Source organism: Jaculus jaculus, chromosome 12, assembly GCF_020740685.1.
Source record: "Jaculus jaculus isolate mJacJac1 chromosome 12, mJacJac1.mat.Y.cur, whole genome shotgun sequence".
NCBI lineage: Eukaryota > Metazoa > Chordata > Mammalia > Rodentia > Dipodidae > Jaculus > Jaculus jaculus.
Genome location: NC_059113.1, coordinates 62,237,379 through 62,253,069, shown reverse-complemented (window position 1 = coordinate 62,253,069; position 15,691 = coordinate 62,237,379). Strand labels below are relative to the sequence as shown.

Sequence of the window (15,691 nt, the reverse complement as noted above, 5' to 3'; positions counted from 1 at the left end):
GAGATGTCACTGGTTGGATCTCAGGGTCCAGCCCTAAGGTGCAGTGGTGGACTTGGAATCCTAGCCTAAAGATATGCAAAGTGCCTGAGCTCTGCCCAGAGATCCTGAAGTGTGCTTGTTTGCTGGTGGGGGCTTTTCTCTCTCTGCTTGGACCTGTAAAAGTGGGCCAGGTTCTTTGGCCATTGTGAAACTTCTCCTCTGTCTTCAGTAAACCACTTCCTCTGTAGCTGGAAACTTACCTCAGCAACATGAGGCTGTCTACTACACAGGGCCTCCAGCTACTGCAAAAGAACTCCAGATACATGCGCCGTTTTGTGCATCTAGCTTTACATAAGTATGGGAGAACCGAACCCAGGCCTCTAGACTTTTCAGGCAAGTATCTTCACTGATATTTCTCCAAACCAATAGCAGAATTTTAAATCAAGCATGAGACCTTCCCCCACTCCAAAAAATCCACCCATGAAGCAGTAAAGTCCTTTAAGTATAAAACTGCATGGGTTTTCTATGATAGAGCACTTTCAATACTAAAATTGGGACAGATATGGGGAAACCAGGACTCTTAGTCACCCAGTAAGGACTGAGATTCACAAGAATGGCAACAGATTTTTAGAGTTGATTTATCTGGTATAAGTGGAACTCCATAGCCAGGGGTTTACATCATAATACCTCTCTAGACTGCTATATTTTGTCTCTAGGTTTCTATGTCCTCATCTATAAAGTTGGAGTGAGCATGCCCCAAGCACCTCTTGCTGTTGCAGAGAGAAAGCATATAGCATTTGAGGTGTCTGTGAAAGGTGTTACTATTTTTGAAGGTTCCAAAAGGGGAATAAGAAAAACTGACCTGGCATTTGTGGGAATATTGAATCAAAGGGGACTGATGAGCAAAGAAGTTAATGTAATGCCGGATCAATGATCAAGCCTTACCTGGCTATGGGAGTGGCTGATGCTGGCAACTGATGTCCCATGAAAAATGTAGACAGCACCCCGGTTCTCCTGCTCTCCTGGGGCTCCAATGGCCACATCTGTCAACTTGTCTCCGTTCACATCTCCCAGCACTGTCAGAGCCATCCCAAAGCGGCCCCAGGGGTGGCCCTGCTCACCACGGAGCACAGCCTCACACTGCCACCGAGCCCTCTGCTGAACAGAAACAATGAAGGTTGAAACCTAGGCAACCCTCCATCCCACATCCACACCCACCACTCAATCCCAATGTGCCACTTACCCCCTTGGGCAAGGGACACACAGACACGTGCCCCCCTCGGGTCTTATCGTAGTAATGGGGGGCTCCAATGAGAATCAGGTCAGTGCTGCCATCTCCATCCATGTCTACAGAGCACAAGGAGGCCCCAAAGTAGGAGCCAATCTGAAAAAGATGCACCCAGGATCATATACCTCCTCCTATCTTACAGAAGATGTAAAGGTTTTCTCCTGTGAAGAACTTATAACAGGTGTGGTGGCTAATGTCTATAACCCCAGCACTCAGGAGGCAGAGGATTGAGTTCAAAGCCTAGCTGGGCTACACAGTGAGACTGTCTCCAAAAAAAAGAGGAGGTGGAAGGAGGAAGAGAAAAAGAAAAGTCATGCCTGCTGGAGGAAAGCCTTTTCATTTGTGTGTGTGGTGGTGGTGGTGGTGATGATGATAATGATGATAAAGATGATAGAACTGAAGACCACATTCTAGCACAATGAATGATTTGAATGTGCTACTAGCTAGAGGTGCTGATTACAGAGTCAGTGGACAGTAAGGTCACATTTATTCCAAATGATATTCCATGGAGATTAAGGCAACAAAAAATGTTCGATTTGAAAATATAAGATATGGCTGGAAAGATTGCTCAGTGGTTAAAGGCACTTGCTGGCAAAGCCTGATAGCCCAGGTTCAATACTCCAGTACCCACATAAAGCCAGTTATGTAAAGTATACATCTGGAGTTTGTTTGCAGTGGCAAGAGGCCCTGATATACCCCCCCACACACACACACCACTCTCTGACTAAATAAATAGCCCTACATAAATAATATAAATAAAAATATTTTAAAGAAGAAATATAAGATATAAAAGCCCACATATTAGAAGTCTTTGTGGTGAATAAAGGATAAAAAGTTCTAGTTGATGGTCTGGACAATAAGGGATCAACTTGATTGCATTAGAAAGAGCAGCTGTAGGGCTGGAATAGAGTTGCATGACAGAGCACTTGCCTAGCAATTTTGAATACCTTGTACTGAAAAAGAAATTGCCACCTGAGAATTTTTGTGTGACACTGAGAAAAAAAATGCCAACCTACTAGTAAAATGGTTTTAATATATTCAATGTAAACATGCAGGACTCATTTACTAAATCCCTCCATTTAGTTGCCCATCCATCTATTCAACAAAGATTTGGTCGTTGCTTAGTACTAGAAGCATGGTACTGCTCTGGGGGAAGCTGTGTGGAAGGAAGGAGAGCAAGAAAAGGTTAAGTGGTGAGCCAGGTGAGGTGGCACACGCCTTTAATCCCAGCATTTAGGAAGCAGAGGTAGAAGGATCGCGGTGAGTTTGAGCCACCCTGAGACTACATAGTGAATTCCAGGTCAGCCTGAGCTAGAGTGAGAGCCTACCTCAAAAAAACAAAAAAAAGGGCTAGAGAGATGGCTTAGCGGTTAAGCGCTTGCCTGTGAAGCCTAAGGACCCCGGTTCGAGGATCGATTCTCCAGGACCCACGTTAGCCAGATGCACAAGGGGGTGCACGCGTCTGGAGTTCGTTTGCAGTGGCTGGAAGCCCTGGCATGCCCCATTCCTCTTTCTCTCTCTGTCACTCTCAAATAAATAAATAAAAATGAACAAAAAATTAATAAAAAACAACAATAACAACAACAAAAAGGAATCCTAGAGGGATGTCATGCTTATGACATCTCAATCTCTGCCTCACATCTCCTTGCAGGAGAACACAACTCAAAATAGGCATTTAAGCTTCATCATGAGGTCATGCTTGCTGGTTTCAATTTTGTCTACAATAAAATTCAGCTGTCTTAGTATATAGTTTTAGGATTTTGACAAACATATAAATTATATAACCACTACCATAGACGAGATATAAAATTATTTCATCTCCAAACTATCCCTTCACAGTCAACCTCTCCTCATGACTAGCTGTCTCTGAAATCAGCCAGCCACTGACCTGTTTCCTTCCCTGCAAAGCAGATTATTCTTTTCTAGATTGTTGTATGAGGGGAATTATTTGATGCATATATTTTAGAGGCTGGCTTCTTTTGCCTAGAAATCTACCTATGTTTTGCCTTAAAATCTACCTAATGTTGCTACATGTATAAATAATATACCCCTTTTTACTGCTGACTAGTATTTTATTTTTATTTTTATTTATTTATTTTTATTTATTTATCTTTTTTGGTTTTTCAAGGTAGGGTCTCACTGCAGCCCAGGCTGATCTGGAATTCATTATGGAGTCTCAGGGTGGCCTCGAACTCACGGCAATCCTCCCACCTCTGCCTCCCAAGTGCTGGGATTAAAGGCGTGCGCCACCATGCCCGGCTAGTATTTTATTATATAGGTGTGTTTATCCAGTCCCTCACTGAAAAACATGTAGATTGTTTCTACTTTGGGATGATTAATAATAGAGCTATCACAAACATTTGTATAGAGGTTTTCACATATCTGTGTTCATTTCTCTTGAATAAATATCTAGCAGTTGCATTGTATTGGTTGCTCTAGTAATTGTTGTATTGGTGCTTTAGTAATTGTTAAATCTTAAAAAAATTTGGATTTTGTGGGCTGGAGAGATGGTTAGTGGTTAAGGCATATGCCTGTGAAACCTAAGGACCCAGGTTCGATTCTCCAGGTCCCACATAAGCCAGATGCACATGGTGGTGCATGCATCTAGAGTTCACTTGCAGTAGCTAGAGGCCCTGGTGTACCCATTCTCCTTCTATCTCTCTCTGTCTCTAATAATTGAGGCTAGAGAGATGGCTTAGTGGTTAAGCGCTGGCTTGTGAAACCTAAGGACCCTGGTTCAAGGCTTGACTCCCCAGTACCCATGTAAGCCAGATGCACAAGGTGACTCATGCATCTGAAGTTTGTTTGCAGTGAGCCTGGTGAGCCCATTCTGCCTGTTTCTCTGCCTCTTTCTCTGCCCGTTACTCCCAAATAAATAAAACTAAACAAAAAATTAAAAATAAATAAATAAGTAAAAATAAATCTTAAAAAAAAAAAAAAAGAAATTGGGTCTTGTAAGCCAGAAGCACCAAGTCACCACCATGCATCTGGAATTCATTTGCAGTGGCAAGAAGTCCTTATGTGCCCATTCATTCTCTCTCTCACAATAAATAAATAAATAACCCTCTCATGGTGGTATATACCTTTAATCCCAGCACTTGGGAGGCAGAGGTAGGAAGAGCACTGTGAGTTCAAAGCTAGCCTGGGATTACAGAATGAGTTCCAGGTCAGCCTTCAGCCTGGGCTAGAGCAAGACCTTACCTAAAAAAAAAAAAAAAAAAAAAAAAAAAAAAAAAAGACTAACAATAAAAAAAATAGAAAGAAGGGCGGGAGAGATGGCTTAGCAGTTAAGCACTTGCCTGTGAAGCCAAAGGACCCCGGTTCGAGGCTTGGTTCCTCAGGACCCACGTTGGCCAGATGCACAAGGGGGCGCATATGTCTGGAGTTCGCTTGCAGTTGCTGGAGGCCCTGGAAAGCCCATTCTCTCTCTCTCTCTCTTTCTCTCTCTGTCTCTCTCTCCGTCTTTCTCTCTGTGTGTCACTCTCAAATAAATAAATAAGAATGAACAAAAAAAATTTTTTAATAGAAAGAAAAGAAGGAAGGAAGGGAGGAAGATCAAACCTTATCACTACAGGAAGCCACCAAACCCCATAGTCAGCAGTCATAAGGACTTCCTTAAATGATGAGAATTGGACACGGAAGCTTCAAAGTGTCATTTCCTCAAATAATTAAAAGTACTGGAGAGGAGCCAGAGGACTAGAAGTGGCGAATGAAGCTCTCTGACAAACATATTTGTATAGTTCAAGAAAAACTATGTCTTAAGAGAAGTACCTCACCTAGTAAGAATGTCAGGCTGTGGACACCCTTGAAGCAACAGCCCACTTGATTTGTGTGTTGTGAGCCCACAGTCTGATTATAGTAATTACCTATAACAAATGGTCTTGGAAAAGAAAACAGTCCTTCCCAGTGAAGATCCGTGATATTTGCATGAAGGTGGAGGATCTGCTGATCGCTAGGTGCTTGCAGAAGGAGCCTCCGTGCTGCCACCCCTGGCCCCTGTGAAGTCTGTTAGGGTCTCAGAGCTCCTCTCACTCACAAACGGCCAAATCAGGATTTCAAAGGTCTCAACAGGGTCTAGTCAGCCTGGCTCCTTCCCCAGCACCAGCCCACACCTCCACACATCTCCCAAGGCCCGCCCCTCAGGGGCAGTTCCCGCTCCCCAGACATCCCTCACTCTATCTCTTTCCAGCTCTTCCCTGAAATAAGTGCATGCTTATGTCCTGTCTCTCTTCTGTAAGCATCAATTAGGTTTATTTGGTTTATAATACAACCTAACTATAATATCCCTTTGTTGATTTTTCTCTCTGAATGACCTGTGCATGGTTGAAAAGGGAGTATTGAAGTCTCAACTCATCATATTGCAGAAGAGACCAATAATGTAGTGGTGAGACTGATCAGTAATAAGTCTTACAGGGGCAGGGGAGACAGCTCATGGGTAAAGCGCTTGCCTCACAAGCACGAGAACCCAAGCTGGATCCCAAGTACCCAGGTTTCAAACCAAAGCCAGGTATTGTGATGCACCTTGTAATCTCAGTGCTGAGGAGGTGGAAGCATGCAGATCTCTGGGACTCTCTGGCCAGCCAGCCCAGCTTCACAGATGACTCCCAGGCCAATGAGAGACACCATCTCAGAAAAATGGAAGCATTCCCCAGGAGAAAGGGGAAAGGAAGGAGGAGGAGAAAGGGAAGGAAGGAAGGTGGGCAGGAAGGGAGGAAAGAAGGGAGGGAAGGAGAATAAATAAGTCATTTCAATACATGCAGGAAAACCATCTGATAAGATTCAACATTCCCTCATAATAAAACTCTCAATGAATTAGCTATAAAAAATATCTTGGGGGCTGGAGAGATGGCTAAGTGGTTAAGATGCTTGACTATGTAGCCTAAGCACCCAGGTTCAATTCTCCAGGACCCACATAAGCCAGATAGATGTACAAAGTGGCATTTGTGTCTGGATTTCATGTACAGTGGCTAGAGGGTCAGTGCACACATTTTCTCTCTCTCTCTCTCTCTCTCTCTCTCTCTCTCTCTCTCTCAAATAAATAAATAAATATTTTTTTAAGTATCTTGGGCTGCAGAGATGGCTCAACAGCTAAAGGCTTGCTTGGAAAGCCTGATGGCCTGGGTTTGATTCCCTAGCACGTAAAGCCAGGCACACAAGGTGGTGCATGCATCTGAAGCTTGTGTGCGATGGCTAGAGGCCCTGGCGTGCCCATTCTCTCCCTCCTCCCTTCCTCTCTATCGTAAGTAAAATAAAAATAAAAATCTCAATACAACAAAAGCTATGACAAGCACATAGCAAATGTCATACTGAACGGAAAAAAAAGTTGAAAATGTTTCCTTTAAGATCTGAACGTAACAAGAGTGAATACTGTCACCATTCCCATTCATCATAGTATGAGGAGTCCTAGCCAGAGAGTTTAAGCAAAAAATATAAACAAAGGGCATCCAAATTTGGGTGGGGAGGAAGTCAAATCTGTAGTTGATATTATCTTATGTAGAGAAAAACCTAAAGACACCACCAAAAATACTGTTAGAACACATAAATTAATTCAGTAAAGTTACAGGACACAAAATCAACATACAAACCTCTGTAGCATTCCTATGCACCAACAATAGATGAGCAGAACAAAGCATGGAGAAACAAATAGCATTTGGAATAGCTATGAGAAGTAATAAAGTTGAACTGGAGAGATGACTCAGCAGTTAAAGGTGCTTACTTGCAAAGCCTGCTGGCCCAGGTTCAATTCCCCAGTCCCCACTTAAAGCCAGATGCACAAAGTGGTGCATGCATTTGGATTTTTGTTTGTAGCAGTAAGAGGCCCTGGAGTGTTCACATTCTTCTCTTTGTCTCTCTCTATATATGTCTCTCATAAATGAATACAAATATTTTAATGATAAAGTCACCAAGTAATAAATTTAACTAAAATATCTTCATATTATAAATTAGAAGAATAAATCTACATTAAAACACCATTGATAAACTTCATAAAAATTTTTAATCCTAAAAATCATATGGAAGAAAAAAGACCCCAAATAGTGAAACAATCCTGAGCAAAAAGAAAAAAAGATGAGAACATCACAATACTTGGCTTCAAAACATACCACAGGGGCTGGGAGGTAACTCAGGGGTTATAAATCCTTGCAAAGCCTACTAACTGGGGTTCAATTCCCCAGCCACCCACATAAGCCAGACACAAAAATCACTCAAGTGTCTAGTGTTTGTTTACAGTGTCAAGAGACTATGGCAGGGCTGGAGGGATGGCTTAGTGCTTAAGGTGTTTGCCTGCAAAGCCAAAGGACCCAGGTTCAATTCCCCAGGACCCATGTTAGCCAGATACACAAGGGGGCGCACACGTCTGGAGATCATTTGCAGTGGCTGAAGGCCCTGGCACACCCATTCTCTCCCTCTCTCCCTCTCTCCCTCTCTCTCTCTCTCTCTCTCTCTCTCTCTCTTTCTCTCTCTCCTTCTTTCTCTGTCAAATAAATAAATAATTAAATCAAACATTTTTTAAAAAGAAACCATGCCATACATGCACACATACACACAGAAGTAAGTAAATAAAATTTAGAATTTAAAAATTTAGAATTTAAATAAAACAAATACTACAAAGCTATCACAGCTATGTGTGATGGCACAAACCTGTAGTCCCAACACTTGGGAAACTAAGGCAATAGGATTACAAATTGAAGGATAGCAAAAAAAAAAAAAAAAAAAAAACCACCTAAGATAGGCATGATGGTGCATGCCTTTAATCCCAGCACTGGTAGGCAGAGTAGGCAGAGGTAGGAGGATCACTGTGAGTTCAAGGCCAGCCTGGCACTGCATAGTGAGTTCAAGCAAGTCAACAACATAACTATAATTCGTCTATAAATTGGCTAATGATCTGAACTGGCATCTATTTAAAGAAGTTAATACAGATGACTAACAAGCCTATGAAAAAACCCTCAACACTAATCATCAGGAAAATGTAGGTTAAATCACAATGAGATGTCATCTTGCCTTAGCAATAACTTATCAAAAAGACAAAAAGCAGCACTCGGGAGGTAGAGGTAGGAGGGTTGCCATGAGTTCAAGGCCACCCTGAGACTACATAGTGAATTCCAGGTCAGCCTAGAGAACAAGCCCTGGGAGGCTGTGGAGAAAGAGAAACTCTTATTCACTGCTGGAGGAACATTAATCAGAGCAGTGATTGTGGGAAACAATATGGAGGCTCTTCAAAGAAACAAAACTAAAACCAGGCTGGAGAGATGACTCAGTGGCTAAGGAAGTATCTGGTGTAAACATGAGAGCCTGAGGTGGGGCTTGAAACTGCTTGAGTTCAATTCCCCAGCCACTCACATAAACAGCTGGGTGTGTCCTTGCACATCTGTAACCCCAGTGTGTGGGGAGACTAAAAAAAATTACTGAGACTTACAAAAACCTCAAATTCTGGAATCAGTATAAGATTCACTATCTCCAGTGAACACCCAATGAGCAATGGAGGAGGGACATCTGATGTTTACTTCTGGCCTCTGCAGGTGCACAGGCACACACATCTGCACACACACGTGCATACACCACATACCACCACCACACAGCACACACACAACAGAACTATCAATCCTGCAATCCTACTACTAGAAATATACTCAAAAAAAAGTCAGTATTTTTATTTAAATATTTTTTGTTCCTTTTTATTTTTTTTATTTGAGAGCAACAGACAAAGAAAAAGAGGCACATAGAGACAGAGAGAGAATGGGCATGCCAGGGCCTCCAGCCAGTGCAAACGAACTCCAGATGCATACGCTACCTTGTGCATCTGGCTGGAACAGAGGTCCTTGGGCTTCCCAGAGAAGCACTTCATTGCTAAGCTATCTCTCCAGCCCCCAAAAGTCAGTATTTTGAGGAACATTTACATTCCATATTTACTATTAGAGTAGCCAAAATATGGATGGGATCAGCCAAGCTGTGTGATGTGGTTTTTATGTAAAATGTCCCCCAGAGACTCGTGTGTTTGAATTTGAACACTTGGTCCCCAGCTGGTGGCACTGTTTGGGAAGCCTGAGGAACCACTGGGTGGAACATTGTTGGAAGAAGTGGGTCACTGTGGGCAGGCCTGGAGGCTTGGTAGCTGAGTCCCACTTCTTGCGCTTCAGCATCTTGACTCCACTGAGTGGCTTCTGCTCCTGACATGCCTCCCCTATCATGATGGAATATACCTTGTAGAAACCACAAACCTAACTAACCCCTTTCCTTCCCTAAGCTGCTTCTGCTCGGGTATTTTGTCACAGCAACAAGAAAGTCACTAGCATAGTGCCCGTCAGTGATTGATGCACAAATAAAATGTGGTGCATATGCACACTGGAATGTTATACTGACATTTTCAGCAACGTAGATGGATCTGAAGCACAAAGAAATAATAAATGTGGGTTGGAGGGGTGGCTTAACAGTTAAGGCACATGCCTACAAAACCAAAGGACCCAGGTTTGATTCCTTAGGACCCACGTAAACCAGACACACAAGGGGGCACATGCATCTGAAGTTCATTTGCAGTGGCTGGAGGTCCTGGCTCACCCATTCTCTCTCTCTCTTTCTCTCTCTCTCTCTCTCTCTCTCTCTGCCTCTTTCTCTCTCAAATAAATAAAAATTTTTTTAGAAAAGAAATGCTAAATGTTTAAGATGAGAGAAGTACAAATAATCCTGACTTGATCATTACACATTATATACAAATTTCAAAATATCACTTTGTACTGTGTATAGATAGATGTACAATTATTATGCATCAATTAAAGACATAAGTTATAATTTAAAACTGACTTGACTGGGAAGATAGCACAATCAATACAGTGATTGCCACACAAGTATGAGGACCTGTTTAGCTCCCCAGAACTATGTAAAAAAGACAGATTCCTTGGAATAACGTTAACCAAGGAAGTGGAAGATCTATACAATGAAAACATAAAAACACTCAAAAAAGAAATTGAGGAGGACTTGAGAAAATGGAAACACCTCCCATGCTCCTGGATAGGCAGAATTAACATTGTGAAGATGGCAATCCTACCAAAGGCAATATACAGATTTATTGAAATTCCAATTAAAATCCCAACAGTGTTCTTCACAGAGATAGAAAAAATTATCTCAAATTTCATATGGAAAGGCAGAAGGCCTCGCATATCCAAACATATCCTCAGCAAAAGAAATACCTCTGGAGGCATCACCATACCTGATCTAAAGCTATATTACAAAGTCATAGTAATAAAAACAGCATGGTACTGGCATAAAAACTGTAGTATAGACCAATGGAATAGACTTGAGGACCCAGACTTTGGGTCAAGCAATTATAGCTACTTGATATTTGACAAAGGCCCTAACAATACAGGCTGGAAGAAAGGCAGCATCTTCAATAAATGGTGCTGGACAAACTGGATAACCATATGCAGGAAATTGAAACTTGACCCACACATTTCGCCATGCACTACACTCAAGTCCAAATGGATCAAAGACCTCAATATAAGACCAGAAACTCAGCTACTACTGGAAGAAAATATATGAAGAACGTTCCATGATATAGGAATGGAAAAAGAGTTCCTGAACAAACCCCAGTAGCTCACGATCTTAAATTGTCATTCAACCAATGGGATCACATGAAGCTGAAGAGTTTCTTTACAGACAAGCATACAATAAGCAAAGCCAATAGATTTCCCACATAATGGGAGAAAATATTTGCTGGTTATCCAACTGACAGAGGCCTAATCTCTAGAATCTACAAAGAACTAAAAATCTAAACAGTAAAAAGCCACACACCACAAAGTGGGGCAAAGAGCTGAACAGGCAGTTCACAGAGGAAGAAATACAAATGGCAAACACACACTTAAGAAAATGTTAATCTCCCAAATCATCAGGGAAATTCAAATTAAAACAACTATGAGATTCCACCTTACCCCAGTAAGGACAGCAAACATCAAAAAATCAAATGAAATCAAAAAATCAAAGAGCCAGAGCCTCAGAGGCCCCCAACACCTCATCACTGAAGCAAACCAAAAATGAACCCAGAGCCCGGCGTGGTGGCGCACGCCTTTAATCCCAGCACTTGGGAAGCAGAGGTAGGAGAATCATTGTGAGTTCGAGGCCACCCTGAGACTCCATAGTGAATTCCAGGTCAGCCTGGGCTAGAGTGAGACCCTACCTCAAAAAACCAAAAAAAAAAAAAAAAATGAACACAATGTGGCTCAGGGAAATTTTGCAGAAGATGGGGCAGAAAGAATGTCAGAGCCACATGTTGGGTCATGATATGCAGCAGAGACATTTATCTTACCCGTAACTGTGGGCTAACTCCACAATGCATAACCCATATACCTCAGCAAGGAGGGGCCAATGGGGAGGGGGTAGGTCACAGATGAGCCTAATAATGGTACCAAATGGACTGTATTTGCTGAATACAAAACTAATTAATAAAAAAATATTTAAAAAAATAAAATGAAAATAAATGCTGGTGAGGATGTGGAGAAGTAGGAACACTCATCCACTGTTGGTGGGAATGTAAGATGTTACAACCACTTTGGAAACAATATGGAGACTCCTGAAAAAGCTGACTATAGAGATACCAACAGATCCAGTTATTCCCTTACTGGGCATCTACCCTAAAACCTTCAAACCACAGGCCAGAGAGATTTGCTCAACCGTGTTTGTAGTGGCTCAATTCGTAATAGCTAAGAACTGGAATCAACCCAGATGTCCATCACTAGAAGAATGGATAACTAAGATATGGTATATCTACACAATGGAATTCTATACAGCAGTAAGAAAGAGTGACACAATGAAATTTGAGGAAAAATGGTTGAACCTGGAATAGATCATTCTCAGTGAACTTACCCAATCACAGGAAAAAAAAAAAAAAAAAATCACCACATAGTCTCACTCATCTACAGCACCTAACCTGAATCTACCCAAGATGCCTTACATACCCAGCAAGCATCTCGTGGACTAAACAATAGGATGGGTGGGGTGGGAGGGGAGGGCAATGGAGGAGGTGGGAAACACAAATTTAGACCCAAACGGCAATGGTACCAGAAAATTCTACATCCTAAAACGCAGACCAAATGGCTGAACCTTCACCAGGCCCTTAGAGGGAATACCTGAACCACAAGACACTGGAGGGGGTATGATGAAGACTGACCTTAATCTTCTACAGCCTCTCTCTCTCTCTCTCTCTTCTCTCCGACTCTTTATTGTTAATTATCTTTTTATTCCTTTTCTTAGTGGGCACTGACCTGCAACTCCCAGTACCAGCATGTGGCTATCATCCACAATGAGCTTTTGATCAGAGACCTACAAGGTTTACTAAAAGAAAGACAGATTTCTGTCAGAGTACTTGATGACCTACCAAAGGTTAGTGGTAAGACCAACTGCTGAAGACACCTTATGTGGTTGACACATAAAATGGATTGGCATGGCTGGAAGCTGGAATAGAGTCAGTCCTCAGACAGTCAGCACGTCTAGTGCCAGAAGGTGCTACATGGGCAACTGGGGGAAAATGACCAATATCTGTCCAAGCAACTCATGGTCTAACCTACTTAGCAGCAAATAACCTGTCGTTATGCTCACACAGTGCTATAGTGGCACACAGCCATGGTGGGGAACCAACTGATCTTGATTTGGCTAACTGATCCCCTCAGTGGTACAGGACCCATAGCTGGAACTGGGAAACAAGTCGGAACCATATCCAAACTTGAGCCTGCTCTCCATTATCAAGCTACCACCAATCATGGGCTATAAGAGGGCCTACACCTATTAAATTCTCTATAAAATGTAAGGGCTATCTCATTTGTCTGGTGTTAACTTACTCTCCATTGTAGAATCTGCTTCTCTTTTTCAGATAGATGAAGATTCTAAGGAGAGAGTCACCCCATCATACCTCAAAAGGGCCCCAGCTGAAACTAAGAAAAATTAGCGAAACAAACAAGGGTGCTGCTTTCCTGATGAACTGGATACCAGCACAGGGTGAAGGAGATCAACACAGAAAATAATCAACTCCTACCAAATCAGAGATCCAGAGACCCAGAGGCCCCCAAAACCTCATCACTGAAGCAGACCAAAAATGAACCCAGGGAAATTTTGTGGAAAAGGGGGTGGAAAGAAAGTCAGAGCCACATATTGGGTCATGATATGCAGAGACATTTATCCTACCCATAACTGTGGGCTAACTCCAGAATGTATGACCCATATACCTCAACAAGGAGGGGCCAGGGGAGGAGGTAGGTCATTGATTAGCCTAATAATGGTACAAATTGACCTTATTCGCTGGGTACAAAGCTAATTAATAAATTTTTAAAAAGCCAGATGCCTTGATACACACACCTGTAATCCCAGAGCAGGAAAGGCAGACAGGAGGATCCCACTAGTCTGGCCAAATTAATTAACTCTATGTTCAGTAACAGACCTTTTATCAAAAAAATAAGGTGACCCAGGCGTGGTGTTACATGCCTTTAATCCTAGCACTTGGGAGGCAGAGATAGGAGGATCATCATGAGTTCAAGGCCAGCCTGAGACACAGAATGAGTTCCAGGTCAACCAGCACTAGAGTGAGACCCTACTTCAAAAAACTAAATAAATAAACAAGGTTCATGGAAAATGTTAATAAAAATTTAAAAATTAAGAAAAATAAATAAACAAGGTAGAAAGCAATTAAGGAAGATACTCAACATTGACCTCTGCCTCCACACACATGCACCCACCCACATATGTGCATGTACACACATGAATACCTACACATACACAAAAACAAATAAATAATGCATTTTTAAAATTGGGGCTGAGGAGATGGTTCAATGGATAAAGAGTGCTTGCTGTGCAAGCGTGAAGGACTAAGAGGGCTTGATTTGCCCTGAGTCTGATTCCTCAGCCCCCACATAACAAGCTGGCCATGCCCACGCATACCTGCAGCCCCAGTTCTGTGGACAGCAGAAACTGGAGAATCACTGGGGATCATGAAAATAGCAGCTCCAGGTTAACAGAGAAAAACAGACTCTGTTTCAAGGAAATATGCAGATGACTGATAAAGACACCCAGCGTTCTCCTCTGGCCTCTACACACATGCTCATGGGGCACACATGTCTGCCCATACACCACACGACACATACTACACACACTCATGCAAAAGAAATTTAAACCAACACCAATTTCTATCATTTAAAAAAAATATAGGGGCTGGGTATGGTGGCACATGCCTTTAATCCCAGAACTGAAGAGGCAGTGGTAGGAGGATCACCATGAGTTCAAGGTCACCCTGAGACTATATAGTAAATTCTAGATCAGTCTGGGCTACAGCAAGACCCTACCTCAAAAAGTCTCTCCCTCCCTCCCTCTCTCTCTCTGTATGTGTGTGTGTGTACATAGCCGGGGAGATGGCTTAGCAGTTAAAGACACTTACTTACAAAGCCTGGCAGCCCAGGTTTGATTCCCCAGTTCCCATATAAAGTCAGATACACAAAGTGATGCATGCATCTGGAGTTCATTTACAGTTGCAAGAGGTACTGGCATGTTCTCTCTCTCCCCCTACCTGTCCTCTTCCCCTCTTTCTCCTTACAACTAAATAAAATATATTTTTATATATCTTTAATTCCACACCCGGGAAGCAAAGGCAGGAGAATCACCATGAGTTCAAGGCCAGCCTGGGACTACATAGTGAGTTCCAGATCAGTCTGGAATAGAGTGAGATCCCACTTCAAACAAATAACAACAAAAAACAATTATATATATCAAGTAGTGCACATTTCATTGTCTTCTTACTATCAAGAGAAAAGATATTTCTCTTAATAAAAGCACCATGCTGGGGCTGGGAGGCCGTGCATTACCCGACAATGTCTTCTCCCCAGCCAGCCTTTCTGCTCCAGAGGCATGTGTCTTCAAGGAACTGGGACCAGTTCTCCTCTCCTGCCCACCCCCGTGCTGGCCAAAGGCAAGCATGTTGTCTGAGACAAGTGGTGCCTGAACAGGGACTTGAACTCTGGACTCTCAAATAAAGATGCCATTGGTAAGTCCCTTTTTATCCTTTTAGCCGCTAAGGTTGTGATGAGCTTGAAAAGGTCATTTTTCAAGGTTGGGTAACAAATGGATCAAGCTACTTCACATTAGCATTCTGTTTCTATTTTAAAATTCTTGCTAATAGAGGTGGACACACAGGTTTTACAAGATACTTTATATCATATGCTGGGTTGGGTAATTAGGGTTTGTCCATGTTTCCCTGAAGAGGGTGTTCTAGATATTGAAATGTAGGAGCAAGTACAGATGTATCTTAAAAGGCACAAAGACAAAACGAACAGGTCTCTATTACTAGACTTTCCACATGGGCACTTGCAAAAACTATTCCTGAGCCATTTCAGGAAGAATTACTAAAGAAAACCGGAAGTGAAACTGTCTGCAATGACGGAGACAGGAGTGCAGCTC

General features: G+C 42.3%; 2 protein-coding genes across 4 annotated transcripts in view; one reads left to right on the top strand and one right to left on the bottom strand.

Annotated features, from left to right (window-relative positions):
* Znf668 (zinc finger protein 668) overlaps nt 1–15,691 on the top strand; it is a 704,021-nt gene that overhangs the window by 363,108 nt on the left and 325,222 nt on the right. The window lies entirely within an intron of this gene.
* Nucleotides 1–15,691, bottom strand: part of Itgam (integrin subunit alpha M) — a 68,535-nt gene that overhangs the window by 25,599 nt on the left and 27,245 nt on the right. For 2 of the 3 annotated variants that reach the window (XM_004671036.2, XM_045131588.1), the window contains exons 13-14: nt 1,223–1,363; nt 925–1,137 (exon numbers count right to left, since the gene is read on the bottom strand). In XM_004671036.2, coding sequence (XP_004671093.2) covers nt 925–1,137; nt 1,223–1,363 — 354 coding nt within the window. The remainder of the gene's footprint in view (nt 1–924; nt 1,138–1,222; nt 1,364–15,691) is intronic. The other variant, XM_004671037.2, reaches the window with a different exon arrangement.